The 22,191-nt window shown below is 45.4% G+C and overlaps 2 protein-coding genes across 3 annotated transcripts in view; one reads left to right on the top strand and one right to left on the bottom strand.

The window, feature by feature from the left end:
• Positions 1-22,191, top strand: part of agbl4 (AGBL carboxypeptidase 4) — a 350,340-nt gene that overhangs the window by 13,192 nt on the left and 314,957 nt on the right. The window lies entirely within an intron of this gene.
• elavl4 (ELAV like neuron-specific RNA binding protein 4) overlaps positions 16,680-22,191 on the bottom strand; it is a 73,789-nt gene continuing 68,277 nt past the window's right edge. For both annotated transcript variants that reach the window (XM_076022926.1, XM_076022924.1), the window contains one exon: positions 16,680-21,724. In XM_076022926.1, coding sequence (XP_075879041.1) covers positions 21,397-21,724 — 328 coding nt within the window. In that variant the 3' untranslated portion in view covers positions 16,680-21,396. The remainder of the gene's footprint in view (positions 21,725-22,191) is intronic.

Raw genomic sequence — 22,191 nt, forward strand, 5'->3', positions numbered from 1 at the left:
CTCATATTGTTTCTTTACATGTGCTTGACTCATCAGTCCAGCGGCAGCAGCAGTAGCAGCATTGCGAGGTGTTGGTGGCAGCTTGACCTCTCCGCTGCTGTGTTTACAGCCCAGAATAGCTCGTCTCGCTGCTCGCACTTTTCTGCTGACCGAAGGCCCCGCAGGCTGCTGCTACTGCTGCTGCTGCTGCTGCTGCTGCCGCTGCTGCGGAGCCTCGGACCCCTGAGCACCGCCCGCTCCCAGTCCCTCCTCACACTGTGTGTGGCTCACTGCGAGAGGCGTGTGAGTGCATTGACTGGAAATGATAAGGATGCAGTGTTGTGTGTGTATGTGTGTGTGTGTGTTTGTTTGTGATTGTGCGGAGAGGGAGCTTCACAATCCGGCCGGTGGTCGCAGGCCAAGTGGTGCAAGGAGAAGCGTCATCTGCGTAAGTGGCCACTGGGGGCGGTGTTAAGTGTCCTGGAGGGCCTCCAAGGTCATTACACACACACTATACACACACACCATTTGGAAGTGTGTGTGTGTGTGTGTCCTGTGGGGGCTGCGGGGTCGTTACCCTACTAATGGGGCCATATGGTCACAAAACAAACACAAACTGTTCGCTCTCCACCGCCTGCCTGCGCTAAGGTCACCAAGATGCTGATCTCATTCACAGTGAGGAAGCGGCAGGCTGAGCAGTGGCCACAGGATGTGGACTGGACGGAGGAGGTCAAAGGTCGGCAACCTGCCTGCCTGTTAATTCTACGGCAAGAGCTGCAGATCAACGTAGGGGGAGAACGTCGGTCGCTCTCCCGGACTGGAGAAGGTCACCCAACGCGTTCGTGCTGCGTTCAGGTACCCACTCTTTGGTGGGACTTGATGGTCGGCCAAAGGTTAAAGGGTCAGGCTGAGGGCTGTACAAACTTGTTCATTGTTGGAAGTGGAACGCCAAAATTGATTTATTAACTCTGGAAATGACCGTGATAGGGCCCCTTTATATTCCATGTTGCTGGAAAAAGCTTTGTGGATGTCTACTAATCTCTGGTATGAAATGGCTCACGTTGGAATTCTGTGAAGGTCAGTTTGAAACATCTCGGAGAGAAAGAAGTTCGGCGCGGCTGAGCCTCGGCTGCAAAGATTCCGACTCTTGTTTCCAATGCGTCTCCGGCGAGTGACCGCACTTAATAGAAGTGCAATATTTTATTTTAGGGCACCAGTGTGCCAGTTCATAAACTGTAATGTTGGGGTGCTGGAGGGTTCCTCCAGCAGGCCTCTGCTAAACCTTACATTGAACTCACAGCTCTGCACCTCCCTCACGTTTCGGTCTTCGGTTCTTCTTTTCGTTTTGCCTACCTTGAAAGAGTTTGTTGTTGTTTTTTTTATTTTGCCGTTTGTGTTGGAAAACTTTGTAGATTTCTCAAAATCCCAGTTCGAGTTTCAACCTAAAAATCTGCCGCACAAATCTGCATAACTGGATTATTTGTGTCCTCCGTTTCCCCCCCACCCCCCACCCCCCTCTCCCTTTCTTTTCTTCTCCTGCATGCGCACACATTCTTCTCACTTAGAGGACTCGTTAATATTCCAGGCGGTGGTCGAACAAAAAAACAAAACAAACCCCAGAAATAAAAAAGCAGGGAAAGTTGTTCTTTCAGGAGGGTACGGGCAGAACCTCCGGTGTTGTTTGCTTAGGTAAAGCGGCTCCTCGCTCTGCCCGACACTGCTTCCTGGGTGAGGCGTCTGATGTAAATGACAAAAAAAATTATATATATATATATGTGAGTGAGTGGGATAACTACCCGCATGAATAATTCATGGGGATGCATCCAACTCCATTACTCTTAGCGGGAGTTTGATGCGGAGAGATTAAGATGAGCGCGGCGGCGTGACGTTCCCTCCTCCGTCCCTCAGGGCTGCCAGTGAACGTCTCCATACGTTCTGAAGTTCCGCCGCCGCCGGGCGGCTCGGGCTGTGAAGAAGCTCTTTTATGTTCTGCAGCTTCGCTCTGACAATATCAACATTAGCGGGAGAGAATCTGAGGATCAGACGGCAGCGGCGGCGGCGGAAAAAGGATCGAGATTCGCTGCTGCTCTCGTCAGTAAGAACAACTTGTTTTATTTACCCAGATGAGGAAAAAAGGTGGAGACAGATGAGGCTTTTATTTATTTTTTATTTTGTTAATTTTTTTTTTTTGGTAAAGATGTTACACTCCTGGCCACTTGGTGGGGTTGTTAGTCCAGCTATTCAGCAGCAGCAGGTGAAAGGGCAACATATGTTTTTCCTCTTGGCTGGTGGTAAACACGCATCATTTGACGCAGACGTGACCTCAGGTCACTCAGTCCACCAGCGATTCAGTGACCTGAGCAGCGGTGATGGGAATCAGGCTCTTTTCAGAGAACCGGTTCTTTTGGCTGGGTTCAAACAGACGGTACTTTTGGCTTCCAAGTGGCTCCACAGACTGTTTTTGTTGCTTGTTTTTTTTAATTAAATAAATTCTGTGCTAAAATGAATGACTAATGTTCATGATATCAACAATATTAAACGTGTATTATCTATGAACTCAGTGCTGTAAAAATTTGTATGGAATACTAAAACTAAAACGCCCACCCCAATGCAACTATGTACAAGTGAAAGGTCACATCAACGAAACATCACAACAAGATGAAAACAAAAAGCAACATTCAGCTGTGTGTGTGTGTGTGTCTCTCTCTCTCTCTTTGTTATATTTAAGGTATTTATTATTCGGTTAATCCCATTTCTATTTTTTTTTGGTTTCTCTATCGCACAAAATCTCCACTACCACACGTTCTAACTCGCCGCCAAATCTGCGACTGGATGTAGATCGAAAAACAAACAAACAAACAAAAAGTAGCTCCCAATCAGGAGCCGGCTCTCTTCGTTCACCTCAAAGAGCCGGTTCTTCGAACCGGTTTGTTCACGGACGACCCATCACCACTGAGCAGCAACTGAGGAAACTCAGCTCAGATCGACTCATCGACTCCTGAGTCGCTTTGTCGCTACAAATCCCCCGAACACGGAGGCCAAGCGACACACTTCATGCATATTAGTCTTTTTTCCCCCCCTTTTTTTTTTGCATCAAAGAGCAGCGGCGTCCCTCCCAAGAGTTATCATTAAAACGGCGCCCGGTGCCATCTGTTTCCTCCACAAGCAAGGTGAGGACAAAAAAAAAAAAAAAGAGGACACGCGGACACGTTTAATATCGCGCGCGGGGAGATTAGCGGTGATTAATGCGCGCCGACGGCAGATAATCGTGTCAATATTTCTTTATTCATATTCATATTTTTTGCGCCGTTCCGGCTCAGGGACAACAAAGTGACTAATCATAATAATGTCGTAGGACTTTAATAGATCCATTAGGATTGATATTCCCCCCGGGGTGAATGGGTTATTGCTCATAAAGCACGATCATCCGCACTTGGCCATTTAATCAGCTGGCGGCCGCGGCTTCGTCGGAGGGGCCCTGGCGTAATGCAGACATAGAGACGCCGGTCAAACACCTGCTAATTGCTGCAAATTGGCGAGTTTGAGCGAGAATACGGCCGGGCACATTATCAAAGTGGCCAAAGTGTCCGGAGCAGGGGAAGTGGATCGGACTGCCCACTTTTACCCATTAAAGAGTTGACTTTGACACACGCGGCAAAGCCTCGGCTCAGCGCTGCCCCCTGTGGCCCGCAGAGGGTCAAACTGTTACTAGGAGTGTGTGGGCGGGGCTTAATGAAGGACTTTATGTGGATTTGACCTGCATGTATGTATGGTGTCTATCATGGAGTGGGGTAAATGTTGTAGAACTGTTTGTGCGTGTGTGTGCGCGTGTGTGTGTGTGTGTGTGTGTGTGTGTGTGTGTGTGTGTGTGTGTGTGTGCGTGTGCGGGTGCGGGTGTGTCTCCAGCTGCTGTTTCATGGCAGATTAAAGCCTCCTGTGGTCAATTTACTCTCCCTAATGTCAGGTCCCTTCCAAAGACTGGAATCACCCGTAGCATAGCAACCGTGGCCACGACGAAAGGAAGCACAGCCGTGCATGCAAATTTTTTTATTTTTTATTTTAGGTGTGTGTGTGCGTATGTGTGTGTGTGTCTGTATTTTCAGTGGAGAGGGGAATGTCACCGTTCCTCTGTCTGCAAATGTGTCTGTGTGTGTGTGTTTGTGTGCGCGTGTGTGTGTGTGTGAATTCCCTCCATGCCATGGACACTCTGATATGAAAAATACCATTTTCTTTCTGTGATTGCCTTTTCCCCTCCTCCTCTGTTTTTTGGAACAAAATCTCTACATGCAATTGTTTTTTTTTTGTCTCCACACTTTTCCAGTTATTTCGGCCCCACTTGCTCTGAGAAGCCGAGCTGGGTGGATTGTGTCTGGAGAGCAGCAGCACATGATGCTTTTTGCGCCACAGCTGGACGGCTGTTGGCCAGTTTCAGAAGTGAGACGGTCACACACATTCTGATACCGATCAGGAAGGAAGAGTCTGTTGGAAATAAAGAGCTTAGAAAAATACGGCCAGTGTTGATGAAAGGGTCTTCTGAACGTATAGGTGTCGAGTGGACGGTTGTCTGTCTCCCACTATGTCATTTAAAGAGTTTTTTGTCTTTCTTGTACATTTAGTTGATGTCTGTTTTATTCAGGGTAAATTAAATATATCTCGTCTTATTTTAGCAAAAGAAAGAGGCCAAAATTTGTAAGATGCCAAGAGTTTTTTTTTTTTTATTACCAAAGCACTGACTTAATGACTCATACTTTAGAAAGTATGAGTCATGAAAGTCATTTGACTAAAAATGTTAGAAAGCTCTTTAAAAAGAAACTGCCACTCGTTATAAAATCACAAAACGCTGAGCAAACAGGTACGAAATGCTACGTGTTAGCATGCTAAAGCCAGCTCCAAAGATCTTGAAATTTTATCTCTTAGGCTTCAGTCTGAACTCTGCGAGATGATGATGGATGAGGGTGGGTGGAGCAGTGTGTGGCGGTGTAGTGTGTGGAGCGTGGAGGCTGCGGTGGGTTCTCTGCGGAGTCATGGGTCGACGGTCCAGGCGAAGGAGGATCTGAGCAATGCAGGGAGACAAAAGCTGGCGGAGGCAGGAGGAGACGACAACAGCTGCAGAGATTGACTCAGCCGGGGAGGAAGTGTAATATAGAGAGGAAGAACTGTAGTGAAAGAAATAAATCAGGCTATGACGTAGGTATAATTTACCTCAGACTGTTGGGTTTTTGCTGTTTAGTCATTGAAATAATGGGGTGGGGCTCTCAGCATCTGACAAATGGTGAAGACAGTCGCAGAAGAAGTGATTTCACTGACTTCACAGTGTGAAGAATACCAACTGAAGGCAATGGCAGACTGAGTGGGAAGTCATTTTATCTAATATAGAATAGTGTATATTAATAAATCTGACTCATCATGTAGACATACTTCAGAAAAATAATCAAATCTGTGCATTTCTTTAGATCATGTTGCTCTGATGTCGAGCTCTGAGTACAGCATTTCGTTGGTCTGCCCGTGTGATGTTGTTTGTTTGTTTCCCTGCATTTAAATCTGTGCTCGCTATCATTTTCAATGCTTTGATTTTTTTTTAGCCTCATAATTTCAGCTGCATCCTCGTTCGCAGTTTGTCTTGATACAACAAAGATGTGCTCTGAGGGTTAATCAGCTGCTCTGCCGATGGAAAAACTGGCTCAATAGCCTTTTCAGACAACTACAACTGTGTCACTACCTTAGTACTGCCAACCCAGGATTTGTGGAGGAGGATTGATTGTGATTGAACACACAACAAGAACAACAACAACTTCATTTTAGAGGGAATCCGTATCAGGAAATCCACTGTGAGGGTTAATTAAATTGTGCTTTTCTCTTAAGTCTTGAACAGACTTGTTCAGTATGAAGCTGTGGCTCCATCAACTCTGGTTCAGGCTCACAGCCAGAATGAAGTGAGACATTTCTGAGTGGTCAAAAGGTAAGAACACGTGTTTCCAGACGGGAGATCAAACACGGATGCTATTGATCAGCCGCAGTGTTCACCGGCCACACAGCAGCAGCCAACCACATGGATCCATCCAGGCAAACTCGTGTGCAAACATGTCAAAGCATCGACCCGCCGTCATCCTGTTGACTCCAAACCCCTTGTACCTATTTTTTCCTCGACTACCATTTATTTATTCTTCTCCCTTCGGTAGCTGTCTTGTCAAAAGTAGAGGAGGCAGGAAGCAGCTGACCCGTGGACTGAAGTCTCTCCTTCTCACGGGAAACTGGACCTTCTCCTCACTTGATTCATGTCTTCATTCATGTCTCCAGTAAGTGTCCAGTGTCCAGTCTTCGGCTTGACTAACAACCCACAGTAAAAGTAACTGTGGACTCAGTTCTCGCTTGGAACCATCCACAATGTCAATCCAGTCAATGAGTACGTTTAAAAACGGATCATTTCATGGGTTATCATTTATTTTCTGTTCAGAGTTGAAATTCAGAATGTCTACCACTTGTTGTAGCTGGCAAAACCATTACTCTGAAAATGTTGCAGTACAAGCATTCCAGAAATTTGAATGGGTGACACCCCTGTAGATTGTAACTTTGGTACTAATAAGTTATAATTATCATTGGCTAGCAAATCTGTTGCACCAAACTGGAATGCACAAAAACACTTCAGTGATAATGGCCACGCTAGAAACCAAGGAGGCAGTAGCTCCGTGTGCACAATGTGAGACCACCTTGCAACAGGAAAAAAGGAATGTGACAAAAAAAGGCCCCTCCCTCAGCAGAGAGACATGAGCCAGCAGCAGCAGCAGCAGCAGCAGCAGCAGCAGCGCTAGATTACATTAGCAAGGCATGAGGCAGCAGGAAGGTCAGTGAATCCGATGGCGGTTCAATATAGCGGCGCGGCTCGGCGGGCCGGGAGCTGAGCTGGCCGGCCGTCCGAGCCGAATGCTGAGGAAGCCTTGTGTTTGCGAGTGCGTTCGAGGAATCTGACCGTGCTGAGAGGCGACAGAAGAGCTGACTCGTGAAAACGGCGCCACGTCCATTCCATCCGCCGGGGGTCGGAGACGGTGCGCAGTCGTTCGAATTTCAAATCCTGCTGCTGGCTCCGCTCACTTTTTTTCTTTTTTTTTTTATACATAAAACAAATGACAGCTCGGCTGTTTCTGCGTTTGAACGTATCTGCCGTTCTGCTGATGCTGTGGCTGCTCGAAGCTTTGACGCAAACAATAAGAGACGCGATTTGATAGATTACGAAAGAAACCAGTGGTGCAAAAAAAAAAAAAAAAATCTATTACGGCTGCAGCCCCCGAGAGCCGCACTGTTAATGAATGTAAACTGTGAGTGGCTGTTAAGTCTCTCATAGATCACATTGACTTGGATATGGTCCCTCTAACTTTTAATGGGCGCCACTTACAGTAGATGAGTAGTTCAGGACTCTTAGCCCATTACACTGTTAGTGGACACACAGTGCAATCAGGAGGGTCAGAGATTTTAGTGTGCTCCATTAGTGAAGAGCACTACTCGCTTGGATTCTAATTGACCCCCTAGCAAAAGGAGCGGATGCGCCTGGAGCCCTCGCGGCAGAAAGTTAAAACGCCGAGCGCGTCGGTTAGCGAAGCGGAGAGCGCCGACCGTTGGTCATCGTTACCCGCGCGGACACCGCAGGCGGTGCGGCGCCTGAATAATTGATGAGTGGCATCAGCTCATGTGAAATGTGTGTGTGTGTGGGTGGTGGGGTGGAGGGGGGGGGAGAGAAGAAAAACACGTTTTTGAGATGAATGCAGCAACTGGTTAAAAAGAATAGCCAACAATGCTCAGAATGAGATCATTTGTTTATGAAGGGGGAGCGAAGAACGGGTGACTGCAGATAGCAACAAGTATAAAACAAATATCAATGAATATGAATGAATGGTTTATGAATTAATGAATTGTTTGTATTGGTTACAATGAACAATACTGAAATGTACAATACAACAACAAGAAATTAAGAAATTTACAGGGCTCATTTTCGTCTCCCCAATTCTTAACATCTCAAAACACATATTTAGCCCTCTGTTTTACAGCCTCCTGCAAAAACAGTGACAGTAAGTTTTTACCTGTGATAAATGTTGCTTTCACTCCTACTGGGTTGAGACTACAACATGGTATCAGCCAACGGCAACTAAAGGTTTACACCGTGCACTAATGCTACCCTTGAGCCGACCAGCATGAGTTCAGGTGGGATTTTTTTTCACTCTCAATAACACTGATCAACAAAATGAAACTCTGCTGCAGCTCAAAGCTGCTGTACCTGTGCCAGTCCAAAGGGCCCCAAGGGTCTGATGCCACAGAATGGAAACGCTGCACATGTCTCGAGTAAGAAAGTAATTGTTGGGCAAACTATCCCTTTAAAGCACAGCTCACCTGTTTGGCTCCGCTGTCCCTGGGCTGATGTTGTAAGTCACCAGCGCTCGACGGGCGCAGCGTGACCACTTGCACTGGCTCAGTATTTAGTCACGTCCCTTTTGATCCTTGAAGCGCAGCAGCCTGAGCTGTGCGAGCGGGAGAGGAGCTCCCTTCCCTGATGTTCTGCCTCTTGAGAACACAGCGAGGGATGACCGCCGACTCTTTCTCCTCGCTCGGCAAGACGGCCCCGCTTTGAAACGTCGGAACATTTCGGCGTAAAAGGAACATCGAAGTTTAGCAATTGATTTTTCTTTTCCCCACCAGACCTCATCATCATCCTTTGAAATAGTTGTGATGTACCAGCCAGATCTGCTCTAGAGGGAGGTACAAAGTATCCTAAAAATGTCTTATATGACGCTTAATCTTACAAAAACATTATTGATATCAACATCCAGCTGCACTAAAGAATCCTATCAAATTTCCAAACATCCAGTCTTCTTACCAAGTGCTTCCAATTGTTAATGCATCAACATCAGTAGCTTAGGATCACAAACAATCCAACACTTCTTCACATCCACACGGGCCATTTATTGTCATTTCCACCGAATCAGAGTCCAGTTCCCCGGGTCACTCTGTCTCGGTTCCCCTCCAGTTGCCAGACACGTCCAGGTCCTTTAAATAGAATCAGTGGCAGCAGAGAGAAGCACGAGTTCTCCTTGGGAAGGAAACACACTGTGGCAGGTCACTTTGTCCTGCGCTCCTCCGCCCACTGTGGCCGAGTGTCAGCGCATCCGTCCTCGGATCCCTTCCATCTTAGTGGCGCCGGACCACTCAGCGGTAGCTCATTCTGTGAAAGTACATCTGCAGGACCAAGAAAAAAAAAAACTCAAAACACTGTATTGTTGTCGGTTGACAAATGTTCTGTGTCCAGTTGTGCCGCCACACCGTCTTCTTAACCTTGGTGCTGTCGTGTCATTGTTGGAAAGCCTGCTGGGAGTCCAGTTGAGGAATTCAAACATTCTGATCCTCAGCATTTTCACCAAAAATCAGCCCAATTGTTTCTATATGAATAATTAGATGAACTAACTAATAAAAGACAGCCATCAGAGGAGAAGCTGAGCTTGTTTCATGAAGTCGGCACTCAATACTTCATCTGATGGCAACTAAATAATGAACTTCAAACACATCAGAGATGCTGACAGATTGACGTGACACCTGAACACTTGTTTCCCTGTGAAGAGAATCCTGAGCTCAGGTAGTTTGAAAAATGGACGTGAGGAACATAAAGGACGCGGTTAGATGGGGAGGCGGCTGATTTCTGTGAGCAGTCAGTTATTTTCCTCCTCTCTGAGTTCCAGACAAGCTCACCGAGGCTCCTGTGGTCATTTGAATGCATCGAACGTCGCTGGTGTTTTGTTTCTTTCTTTTCTTTTTTTCCCCCTCTTCTTCTCCCTGCTTCCTGTCCTCCGGCGGTCTTTTGACAGCTGCTGCCATTTCTGGTCGACTCCATCCACATCGCAGGCCATTGCTGTGCTGCCCTGTTTTGACTCACCTTCTATATATCAAAGTGGCTGCCAGCTCACATTTGAACCCTGAATGTTCTTGTCAAGTGCAGCGCAAGGAAAGAAAAGAAAAGAAAAGAAAAGAAACAAAGCGCTCTTTCACTCCCGCTGGTTTCATTTCCGAAGAGAAGTTGTAAATACAAAGAGAGACGACGTCAATCGTTTTTAAATGTAACGTGATCTGTTAGCATGGCGCAACATTTACTGTGATTCTTTGTCTTCTTTTAGCCCTCCAGTGTGATCACATTTTATACGTCAAGCTGTCAGAGTTCAGTTTGGTTAAAGAGGACCATAAAACGTCATGCATTTGGACCATTTGTTTTTTTAAGATTCACAGAATCCTTTGTCTTAATTCTAATGGTCGCTCTGTACACTCGAAATGACAGTAAAGCCAAACCACAAAGACGGTCCAGACGTTTTGCTGTTGTCTCTGGAATGCAGAATCTTATAAGATACATGTGTCACTTCCTGGGTCTTTATTTCTCCTTTAGCGTACAGTTTTTAAGTCAGTATTTTTGGGGTGGGCCCAATACACTTTACCCTTATTATCGTCGCTCAAATATGTTTTTTGTTTTTTTTTATTCTCTGGTTTCCTCCTGCATTTGAGAAAGGCTCACATTTCAAGTTTCACTGAATTAAAAGGACACTGGTGTCAAAGCCGCCTCCGACTCGTGTCCTCTGGATGACGGCGGAGCGACCGGAGGAAGCGGTGAGTCAGGAAACGTGGCATTAAAACCAGAAAAAGTTTGAGGAGACATTTGGAGACGCTGGAAGAAGAACCTCCCTCTCCAGCCGGCTGTGACAACGTGTCAGACGGTCGCTTGTTTCCGCCGCCGTGAGACGCCAGACACGCATGTACATGGCAGAACGTCGCCTCGCTAAAAATGGAAACTCTTTGTGCTGTTTAACACGACACGGGCCATCTTTAACCGCGCTGTTGGTTCGACGGCTCAGCCCGATGGCTGTGACTGATCAAAGCGTCTGCGAGTCGTCCGACGAGCGATGAAAGGCCTCCGAATTTTTTTTTTATTCCTCCGGCGACGGAAGAAGGGCCTTAACAGTTTTCACCGCGAGCGTCTGTGTGATTGTTAAGCGTGTGTGTGTTTGCCCGCCAGTAGGAGCGCGAGGCAGACGTTGTGTGTGCGTGTGCGTGTGCGTGCGCGTGTGTGCGTGCGTGCATGTGAATGCTTAGTTTGGCCGGCCTGGGCCATTGTTGGAAAGCAAAGCGAGGATCCCAGAAGCTGTTGGAAGGAGATGATTGGCTCTGGAAGGCGGTGGCCCCTCTGTGACAGATGGTTGGGAGCTGGGCGCTCGCAGCCCGAATCACCCACTCACACATATGTGGGCTCGTGAAAAAAAAGAACCCTGCGCATGCACGCACACACACACACACACACACAGACACACTCACCGAGCGAGAGAGAAAATGCCCACACAAGCGCAGGATGTCAACACACACGGCGAGAGTCGCTGCTCTTAATCTTTCCACGCAGCCAACTGCGAAACAGGCATCGGGAGCGGCGCACGTCGGGCCGCACGACGGGGATGGTGGCGCTTAAAAACCGGAGGGCCGGCCGACTGTGCGAGACACGACAGCAGCCTGACAGTGGGGACAGACGCACGGACGACCGCTCGGCCCTGAATTCTGAGAATGGCACCAAAAAAATGGGGTTGCCAGTCTTGTGGTTTTAGTCTGGGAAGGGGGTTGGGGGAGTGGGGGGGGGGGGGGGGTGGCGGGTGACGGCCTTGGGGTGGAAGACGGCGAAGCTTTGCTGTGAGCAAACAGGAGGGAGCCGCTCTCGCCGTCACAGCCGCAGCAATAAATAACAGCAGCCGCTGCACGCAGCCAAAAATAAAGTCAAATATAGAAAAAAACCCACGACACGAAGCAGGGAGAGGGGGAAGACGCACACGCTTGTCTATTTGCGGTTCGATCGGCGTGCGTATAGGTGTAAATAGGAGGGGGGTGGGGGGGGGGGCGGGGCTTTGACATTTCCAGAGGGGGAGGGGGCGCCGTGACTCAATTAAAAAAATGCCGTGAAATCCCGGAGATTATGTCAAAACAAATCACAGACAGAGCGGCGACGAGCGGGGCTGAGCTCAGCGGCGCCGCTTCCACACCTGCTGCTGCCACACTGGCTCTTCGATGGGCTTTTATTTTTCTCACCACGATTTCAGTCGTTGGAAAGTCCCAGTTGAGTCACTGGAGGCAAATGAATGAGCCTAATATGTTTGGTAAGATCAGTCGGTTGACTGATACTTTTTTTTTTTGGGGGGGGGGGGTTAAAGAAAAAGTCCTTCTGCATTCATTCGTTCAGAAAAGTGACAGTTTTCACTGTTGACTTCTCAGGGATTGTTGGATGAGGGTGAAGAACAACCCCTTCAAAATAAAACCTCTGCTGGGGCTGGTTTTGTCTCCTACCCAGTCATGAACGCTGCTCTTCATTGAAAAGGACGCCGGCCACCGGCACCACCGGCAGCACTGGCAGCACTGCAGTCTCCGCATTAGGATGTCCCCCCCCCCCACCTTCCTCTTTCCTCTTTCCTCGTCCACAGCCAATAGCAGGCTGTTGGAGCCTCCCCCCACTGTTTGAGCCGAGCTGCGAGTGTCCGCTGAGTGATGCAGAGGCAGAAGGACGCGAGCAGGGAAACGTCATTATGGGATGGGAGGATCCGTCCTGGCAGCTCGCTCCAGTGGAGGGCCGCACTCTGACCGGAGAATGCCCTCTTGAAAAACACGAGTCCATCCACATGAAGAGCCCTTAAGAGAGACATTAAAACCCGAGTCGGCTGCTGGCGAAGGCTTCGGCCACTGCGGTGGGCTTCTCTTCAGAGCACGACTACTCTGCCGGGGGCATGGCCAGGCGGACGGGTCGAAACGTAAAGTTGTCCATAACATTCTTACGATTCCGTATTTTTTCTGATCAATTTCTGGTTTTCAGTCATCTTTACCAAATATGTCAAAGCTTCTTTTCTTTTAAATACCTCTTTTTTTTATTATGATTTTACATTTTTTTTTTTTTAATTTTATGAAAATCATGTAAAATTTTAACCATCCAACAAGTAAAAATGTAGCAAGTGAAACCACAATAAAACGCTGTTTTCCTCACCGGTGAGAACTAAATCTCACGTTGGGAGTCTTTGTGGTGACACTAATGTGGTTTTTCTCGAACCAACATACAGCGAGTTGTGTTGTGTTGTGTTGTGTTGTGTTGTGTTGTGTGTGTATGTGTTTTTCCTGCACATCACAACACGTTAGAGTGACTGAAGTGAAAAAGGCTGAGTTCACACTTTGAAGCGAATCCTGAACTTTCTCTCACCTTTTCCACCGTGTCTTACGGCAGGACAGGACATACTGTGGGTGTTTTTTTTTATTTTCCCACTCACGCTGCCACAAACACTCTGTAGGTTTGCTTTGCAGCTTGTCTGAGGCAGTGGAGCCCAAAGGAAAAATGTCTCTCCAGGTGTTCAGTCTCAGGGGATGAGGCGCTGACTTTTTGCTAATTCACCTTTCATATGTTAATCATCGCCAAAAGGAAACACCTCTACCTTGAAATCCACTGGTTTAGCTCTGTTTTGTTAAGTATGTGTTTTCATATTCATGCAGGGGTCTATAATTTTACTGGGAGTTCTAGAAAAGTTGTTAAATGCTAGCAGGGGTTTAAATTAGTTAGTTAAATAAGTGGTGGAAGAATGTTTATCTCTAGCCTTGCATGAACCAACAGCTTAACGTGGGGAACGTTTCTCTTTAGTTTCTCATATGCAAGTCAAACAGGGTGCTAATGTTAGTGTGATACTCACAACATGTATTTTATAAGAGTTATTATTTTTATGTTTTTTTTTTTTATATTATGGTGGCAATTTTATTGTTTTAGATTGACAATTGTTGGGTAGGGCAAACACTAGGTGGCAGCACCGAATTGACGGCGTCACCCGGGCTCGGCAAGAGGAAGTGACAAACAAAACTCACAATCAAGACATTTGTTTCAACTTTGTTCTAGAATTGAGTACTTAAATATATGTACAATTAGCATAAATATGTCTAATTTTGAGGATTCGTGCCTGTGTCAAAATAAGCACAATGTTGAAATGACATGAAAGTGAAGGCAATAACGTTTTTTTTTTTTTTTTTTTTTTTTAAAAAAAGGTTATTTATATATATATATATATATCTGTCAGTCGAGCGCTACCCTGGACCCGCTATAATTACATTAGCTATAAATCTACTGTCTTTTAGGCAGCTACCAAGACACTGGCAGATTCCTGTATGATTTTATGTGAAGAAAAGTGCCGTAAACGACTGGAACTGGTTGATGGGTTATGTTAAAAAAAAACAAAAAAAAAAAACACTGTCACCAGTAAAAGATGAAAGGACTAAGCTTGTGTAACAAAATAGATTTTAAAACCAAGTGGTTGTAACTCAATGAAACAAAAGTTTTTTTTTTTTAAAGTGCAGCACAACATAAAAGCTATTACCCGACGCTCACCTCAGCAACAGCAGACTATTTACCAAAAATTCACAAAATGCTAAATTCAGAATAGCAAATACCTGTTGTTGTGACGGTTGCTGTAGCTGGAGATTGTGTTTATCTCCGCTGCGCCTTGTTATCTTGCCACGAGACACAGACAGGGAAAGATCTTGTTTACCATGTAGCCACAAGAAGCTTCACATTTTTCCCTCTGACGTGCAAAATCTGGACCGTCGCGGCGGTCAGAAAGTGAGGGAAGCGCAGTAAAGCGCTGCAGTAAACTTGATGTCTCCTGTGCGCAATAAACAGACACAACACATTGGCTTTTACGAGGACAGGAGCCGCTCTCACGGGGAACTGGACTAAATGGGGCACATTACACGCAGCTGCATTAAACAATCCCAAGCATGAAACTGGCAGTCCGCTCGCTGCAGCTCCGTTAATGGGCTCCGGGTTTGAAGGGGGTGAAATTCCCATGGTGGCCAGGAGGGGTCGAGGTGAGTCGCCTCGCTTCGCGTCATGGCAGCCAAACGCGTCTGAGTGCGGAATGTTTGACACCCGCCAGCGGCTCCTTTATGAAATAATTTTGCTCCGACTGCGAGGCTCGCGCCTGTCGCTCGGCAGAACTGCCTTCTAACGTGGCGGCGCAGCAGGACGCTGACATTCACACCACCGAGCGAGTGTGATCAGCTCTCACCCAGGCAGACGACAAGTGGTTTATATAGCAGCTGAGAGGCTGCATCATATGGTTGCACCCAGTGACGGGCTTATGGTGAGAAGTGAGTCGGCTCGCTACTTAACAAGCACAATTTCTTGGATATTTTTCTACTTCAACCTTTTTCACTTAACATTTTTATTTCATTTTATTAAAAAAAAAAACAAAAAAAAACAAAAACAAAAAAAGAAAAACCTTAGACCTCAAGCAGACGTTTCTGATTTTTAACATTTCAGCTGTAAAGAAGCCGGTTTAGAGGTGAAGAGACGGTGTGATCCATCAGGTTAATCTAAGTTAAATGAGCCAAATTCACTGGATTTTTTTTTTCACACATCCATTGGTTGAAGATTAAATAGAAAAAGATTGGTAAAGAAAAGCTTTGTTAAGGCCATGCCAAATATAATGTGAACAGATTAGATTTTTTTCACTGCCAGTCAAATCATCATCAAATGATGATTAGCGAGTTCCTTGAGGATGAAAATCCTGCTGGGATTGGAACTGTCGGTGTTGTAGCATTAGAACCATCTGTCTGGCTGTTGTACCTGCTGCTGCACTCACCGTTGCAGGGCTTTGATGGAACCAATCTTAAGTTATAGTTCCCAGTTCTCCCCAAGTGCACGTTTTAGTACTGTGGCAGGAAGCCGGAGAACCCGGACAGAACACATGCAAGAAAATGTAAACTCCTGACAGAAAGGCCGGGATCGAACCCACAACCTTGTGACTTTGAGGTGACCGTGCTAGACGCTGCACCACCTTCTTTAGAACTTCAGAAACAGCATCCTAACTGTAGCTCTTTCCTCTTTCTCCTCAAAGGACACTGATTAGTTTCTTAAAAGGGTTAAGAAAAAAAAAAACCTTGTGGTGTGAGTTTTCAGGATGGATGTGCAAGACTGGAACTCCAGCCGCTGAACAGCTGCGGTTCGTTTTCTTTTTGTCTTTTCTGCTTGAGGTGATTTCTCTGCTGCCTGATTCCCCCCCCCCCAGTTCTTTTATTTCAAGGCAGAAAGATCAGAGATGAGATGAAAAGAACCACAGATGTGAACCCCCACCGGAGGGTTCGCTGCCACAGATGTCCTGGACACTGGGTGGGTGGGGTCACAGGGGTCAGTGTTGTAGCTACACCTGACTCCACCTCTCTGCCGAGGGTGGGGACAGCAGGAGTGTGTGTCTGCTGCTCAGTGGCCAACAGGTCTCACACAGGAAAGACTGCCCTGTATAATTTATCTCAGGTAGGAATATAAAATAGGGTAGCAATAAGATTTAGTAAGACTAGGACTAGGAAAGAAAGTTTTTCTTTCCTGTTTGTTGAAAAAAGTAAGATTTAGAGGAACTTCTCTGAACTCATCTGGTCATCTGTTTTACTCAAATCCAAAATAAATTCAAATAATTTATTCACTACTCCACATCATCTACCAAGTACACACATTGTTTCCATTTCTGAATACAAATGGACTAATCTAAAATATACCTGTTACCTGGTGACCTAATACCAAGAAGCAAGAGCAACGGGAAAGGAACGACGTGCCATCACTGCATGTTAAAGTGAAACTAGTTGCAAAGTCTGAGCGCTTCATCCACGACAAGAAACCTCCAAGCTCTTAACACCTCATTTTATTGTCCCAACATTCAAAAGTACAAATAATTCCAACACAACAGTTTTTATGAAAAAGAAAAAACATTTACAGCAAGATTTTTATTTTTGTTTCCAGTTTCAGAAATGACCTAAACTAGCAAGGATAACATGAAGTCATTCATCGCAGTAATTGGATTAATAATAAGAATAAGAATACTAAGAATAATAGCAATAATAATCATAATAATCATCATTGATAATTGGTAAGTAATAATAACATAAGCAGGAGAGAGATTGACAGAGATTGAGAGAGAGAGACAGAGAGAGGAAGAGAGAAGAAGAGAGACAGAGAGAGAGAGAGAGTGAGAGAGAGACAGAGATAGAGAGAGAGCGAGCCGCGGCCACGGGGCCCTGTGAACATTTTTACATCTTTTTTGTCTTTAAAGATTTTCATTTTATAGATTTTTCAGATAGTAAACAAACACGTCTCAGGAGGAAAAATGAAAAACTGACAAGAAGAGCCGAGTTCCTCTGTTCACCTTCCCTCCTCCACTACTGGCTGCGTTGTTCCTACTGGCAGGCTGCCACTAGAAGGCGCTACAGGGGATGGTGTGAGCCATAGGGGGGGTTGGGCATAGAGCGAGGTGACACAGCGCCGTGTTTCACACACACACACACGCACACACACACACACGCACACACACATGCACGCACGCATACAAAACATAGGCGTTGTCTCTGTCACGCACACACACACACGTGTGCAACATGCACTCAGGGAGGCACACACGCACACACACACACACACACACACACACACACACACACACACACACACACGTGTCCGCGCGTGTGTGTGAAGTGGCACTCACAGACTCACAGAACACAGAACATATGTTTTATACTGTACACGAGCACTTTTTGGATGCACTCCACGCCGACGGACCTGTGAGGACGGACGCACGACACGCGCACAAAAATCACAGAAAAGGAACATGCACACAAACGAACACACATGCACGCACGCACTCGCACAGGGGGTCGAAGCGGAACACAGGCACGCGTTTCTAAGAGTTCAAAGGTCGTACAGTGTCGGAGATGAGTTCACACGTCAGAACAACATTCTACTGGGGTCGTTGCATAATTCAGGCTCCCGACGGCGGCGTCGGGGAGCGTGAAGGGGTCTGGATGTGTCGGTGTGTGTGTGTATGTGTGTGGACTTGTTAAGTTGTTGTTGTTGTTGTGACTGGATGGCTGAGATGACGACTGGATAATAACGGCGACGTGGAAGATGATTTCCAGGTGGCTGAGGTGTGCCAGAGGTAAAGGATGGACTCTTGGTAAAGCATGCGTCTGAGTGTGGTGTAGAATGCTCTCCGCACACCTCCTTCATGTTTTCAAGTCTTAACAACAAACAGAAAAAAAAAACAAATCCAATTCAGCTATATTTATACTTCTGGAACCATTCCCTTACCTTTCACCTTTCAAAATATATAATATATATCATATTAGAGTATATAAAATATAGAATCGGTACAATCCCTTTTCATACTTCCAGAGTACTTCTTAAGTATAGCAACAACTGTGGTAAATCCCAGTTGGTGTGCAATAGTAACAATTTGTCATTTTTTTTTAAAGATTTGTTGGTATGTCATTTGAAAACATGATGAATAGTTTCTTTTAAAAATAAGTTTTGACTCTTCAGTGATTTCGACCGATCTAGTCCAGTGCAATGAATGACCCTCAAACGACAATAATAATGAGCATCTGCTCCCCTTTTTTTTTTTCTTCTGCCCAAAGCCTCAGAGAGCCAAAGGTTTCTATAAAATGTTTGACTGAAAACCGAAAAACCAACGAAACAAAACTATGCTTTCAGACCCACATTTTTGCATAAGGTTTCATCACAAAGCGGTAGTAAGTGGAGGGAGGGTGTGGACGGAGTGGCTTTTTTTTAGAACTACACAAACTTATCACAGGTTATATTGAACCAGAACGACTGTTTATAACATTCTATTAAGACTAAACTTTATTGAAAAAGATCTAAAGATTTCATTTTAACAAGACAAGGAAAAAAGCAATAGCAAATTTAACTATAACTAGGTTATGCATAGCGAGTAACTGTTTCTAGTAATAAGGGAAGAGCGTCCCCCAACCCTCCGGACATTTTTTTCAGTTTTCTTGACTTTTAGAAGTTTTTTTATTTTATATTGTAATTTTGATATATTGGTACAAAGCACAGACGTACTAAAAGTTTCTCTCAGTGCAGTGGACTACTGGCGGAGCCGCTCCACGAGTCGCTTTGTTCCCTTTTGCTCAGAAACGCCCCCCTCCCTGTACCAGAATCACGCAAAAATACACAAGAGACAATGAAACAAATAAATACATAAATACACAGATAAATTAATCAATAAATATTGAATAAATACAAATAAATAGAAAAATAAATAGTTTCAAAAATAGATAAGTAAACAAACGGCCAAACCAAGAAGTTTGTATCTTGAAGCTTTTGTTCGGTTTCTTTTGCCGCGGTAGCTAACTAAAAGTTAATCCAAATCTTTTTTTTTCTTGTTTTTTTTCTCCACAAGCAACATGACAACAATTGAACAGTTTCCTCACAAGTTTTTCTAAGTAACTGAATCACCACTTCATAATAAGTTGTCATATGAAAAAGACAAGTTCAAACAAAAGAACAGTGACAACTCATATAGTACAGTAGATATTGTAAAACAAATGTAGACTATATATGTATATATATATCATCTATTTGTACACAGCAAATAAAGACACAGTTGTCATAGATCCTTTTTAAGGAAACAAATATCTAGACTAACGGAACTAGCTAATCATCATTTAGTTTTGACAAACGTTTCACGCTCAGCAAGTTTAACCAAAAAGTCAGCAAGCCAAAGAGAAAATAAAAGGTTACAAAAAGAAAAAAACAAACAATTTGTTCAGTGATTCTCACAAGGCCCCCAAGAAAGTGAGTTTATCTGGTGCTTCGGCAAAAGAAATAGTCTCACCAGATTTTTCCGGGCCAACGATAAACAAATATCAAACAAAGAACAGCAGCTCAAGTCAATGCCAACATCGAAGTAGTTTTTTTTTTCCTCTTTAAACAACACATAGAACAACAAAGTCTTGATATTTAAGATATGTGAATAATGTAGTATAGCACCTACTGTTGATCGCTAAAAGGAAGTACTTGCCAAATTGAAGTTCACCAACGCAGAGCAAAGAAATGATATAGATAATGTTTCGTATGCTCTCTACATGGATAGATGTGAATATACCTATTTACTGCTAATCCCGTACTGACTGATGACAAAAACGAGTGGACAAAGGGTCTTCTTGCTTTGGGCTCTGGACTATAAGGATGGTTAGGCCTCGGACAGACCCCTCTCCCTTCCCATTTGGGTATCGCTGTTGAATAATTACGCACTACGCACATATGTGGAAAAATTACCAAAATCACCTGCCTCAGTTTGCACTCCCCCTATTGTTCACAAAACTCTTTTTTTTTCCATCTACAAACCCCGCTGCCGACTCAGTTAATCCCCGAAAAGCAAACAACCTCTGATCCTATAAAGTACCACAGCAGAACGACGAGACAAGAAGGTGGCGTCCCCTCCCTCCCGCCCCGGCCCCCCCTCATTAGCCAGTCAAAATATTTTTCTCTTTTTTCAAATCCAGATTCTTGTAAAAATTCTTCAATAATCATTATTTTAATTATCATTTATAAAAATAGATCTTCTTTCTCTTTTTATTTTTTATCTTTTTCTAAATGCATTTTTTTTCCCCAAGCAAAGAGATCTTCTCTTTGGCAACAGTGTTATATATATTTTTTTTTCACTGAATGTGTCATCAGGAAAGCCAACCCATCCCCTCCCTCACCCCGTCTCCCTGAACCTCGTGAGGAAAAACGTCATGTTTTTGTTCGAGATACAAAACAAAAACAATGCTAAAAATTCCTTTGTTTTTTTTTTTTTTCTTTTGAAAGATCTACATCATAGTTACTGAGTTTCACGGAATCCCGTCTAGGAATCAATAAGGGGATGATTTTAATTGACACGTAAAATGAATGAATGGATCACCAATTTAAAAAAAAAAAGAAAGAGGCCCCTCCCCCTCTCACCGACAGGGAGGTTTGGAATACGAACGACACTTGATCCGGATTTACAAAACGGAAAAAAACAAAAACCCAAATCCTGAATCGAGATGGAGAAAGGGTTTTTTCGATCTAAAAAGGACATTCTCTTGTCCCCAAATGAGAGGATAACGGGGGGGTTTTGCTACTGTTTTCCACCAAAGAGAGAAGAAATCATCGGAACGACCACAACAAACAGAAAGAATACACAACAATGGGAAGCCGCTGCGCTGTCGCAGGGGCTCCCGAAAAAACTCATGAACATTTTTCATATCATTTCATTTTTGTAATACTTAGGCAACATTGGCTTATAGGTCCAAAGTTATAATATAAGCCATTTCTAGTTCAATTTGTTGGTTGTTTTCTTTTTGTTTTGTTTATTTTGTCGGTTTGCTTTGTGTTTCCGGTTGTAGTTTGACTTGGATGGCTGCAGGAGTGGTGGTAGTGGTGGTGACTGAAGACCCTAAGGACAGGGTGGGGAGGGGGTGCAGGGAGGGAGAACCGGGGGGGAGGGGTCGGGGGCGGGGTCAGGGGGTCAATTTTGGAAGGGGGAGGGGCTGAGGGGAGCGACTGCTTCTACCTGCGCTTCAAGTTCAGGACTTGTGTGTCTTGTTAGTCTTGAAGGAGACTTGCAGGACGCGGTCGCCCAACCGGTAGCCGTTGAGGCTGGCGATGGCCATGGCCGCCTCATCGTAATTCGTCATGGTGACGAAGCCGAAGCCTTTGCACTTGTTGGTGTTGAAGTCGCGGATCACCTTGACGTTGTTGACGGCGCCGAAGGGCCCGAAGAGCTGCCACAGGACGCTCTCGTCCGAGTCCGGGGACAGGTTGTAGACGAAGATGCACCAGCCGGTGCCCGTGTGGCCCGGGATGTTCATGCCCACCAGGCTGGTCATGCTGTCGATCGTGATGGGGGAGAACCTGAGAGAGAGAGAGAGAGAGAGAGAGAGGGAGGGAGGGAGGTGGAAGAAGGGCACGGAAGGAAGGAGGAGCACAGAGGAGAGAGAGAAAGAAAGAGAGAGAGGGAGAGCAGATGAATCCGACTGCTGAGCAAAAAAGGGAAAAATACTCAAAAAGAGGTGAAAAAGCAAAATCTACATCTGCCTCAAGAGTTCAAGATCCAGTCCTGCTCTCCCTCTGGGTGTGAGCGCTCGTGTCTGCAGGCACGTCTGAGCAGCAGGCATGAAACTCAAATCAATCTCCAAGCCAAGTCCAAAAGAAAAAAAAAAAACAAACCCCAAAAGAAAAAGAAAAGCGCTCCAGTTATGACGTTGTGCACGGACGTCGACTGCTAGTCCCTGAGCCTCGCTGCTGCTGCTGCTGCTGCTGCTGAAAGGGCCTCCTACCGCCTGGGAGGACGACGGAGCGGCGCGCTCGGCTACATTGTG

This window comes from Nelusetta ayraudi, unplaced genomic scaffold (assembly GCF_046127955.1).
Source record: "Nelusetta ayraudi isolate G7.1 ecotype Tasmania unplaced genomic scaffold, CSIRO-AGI_Nayr_v1 ptg000013l, whole genome shotgun sequence".
Taxonomy (NCBI): Eukaryota; Metazoa; Chordata; class Actinopteri; order Tetraodontiformes; family Monacanthidae; genus Nelusetta; species Nelusetta ayraudi.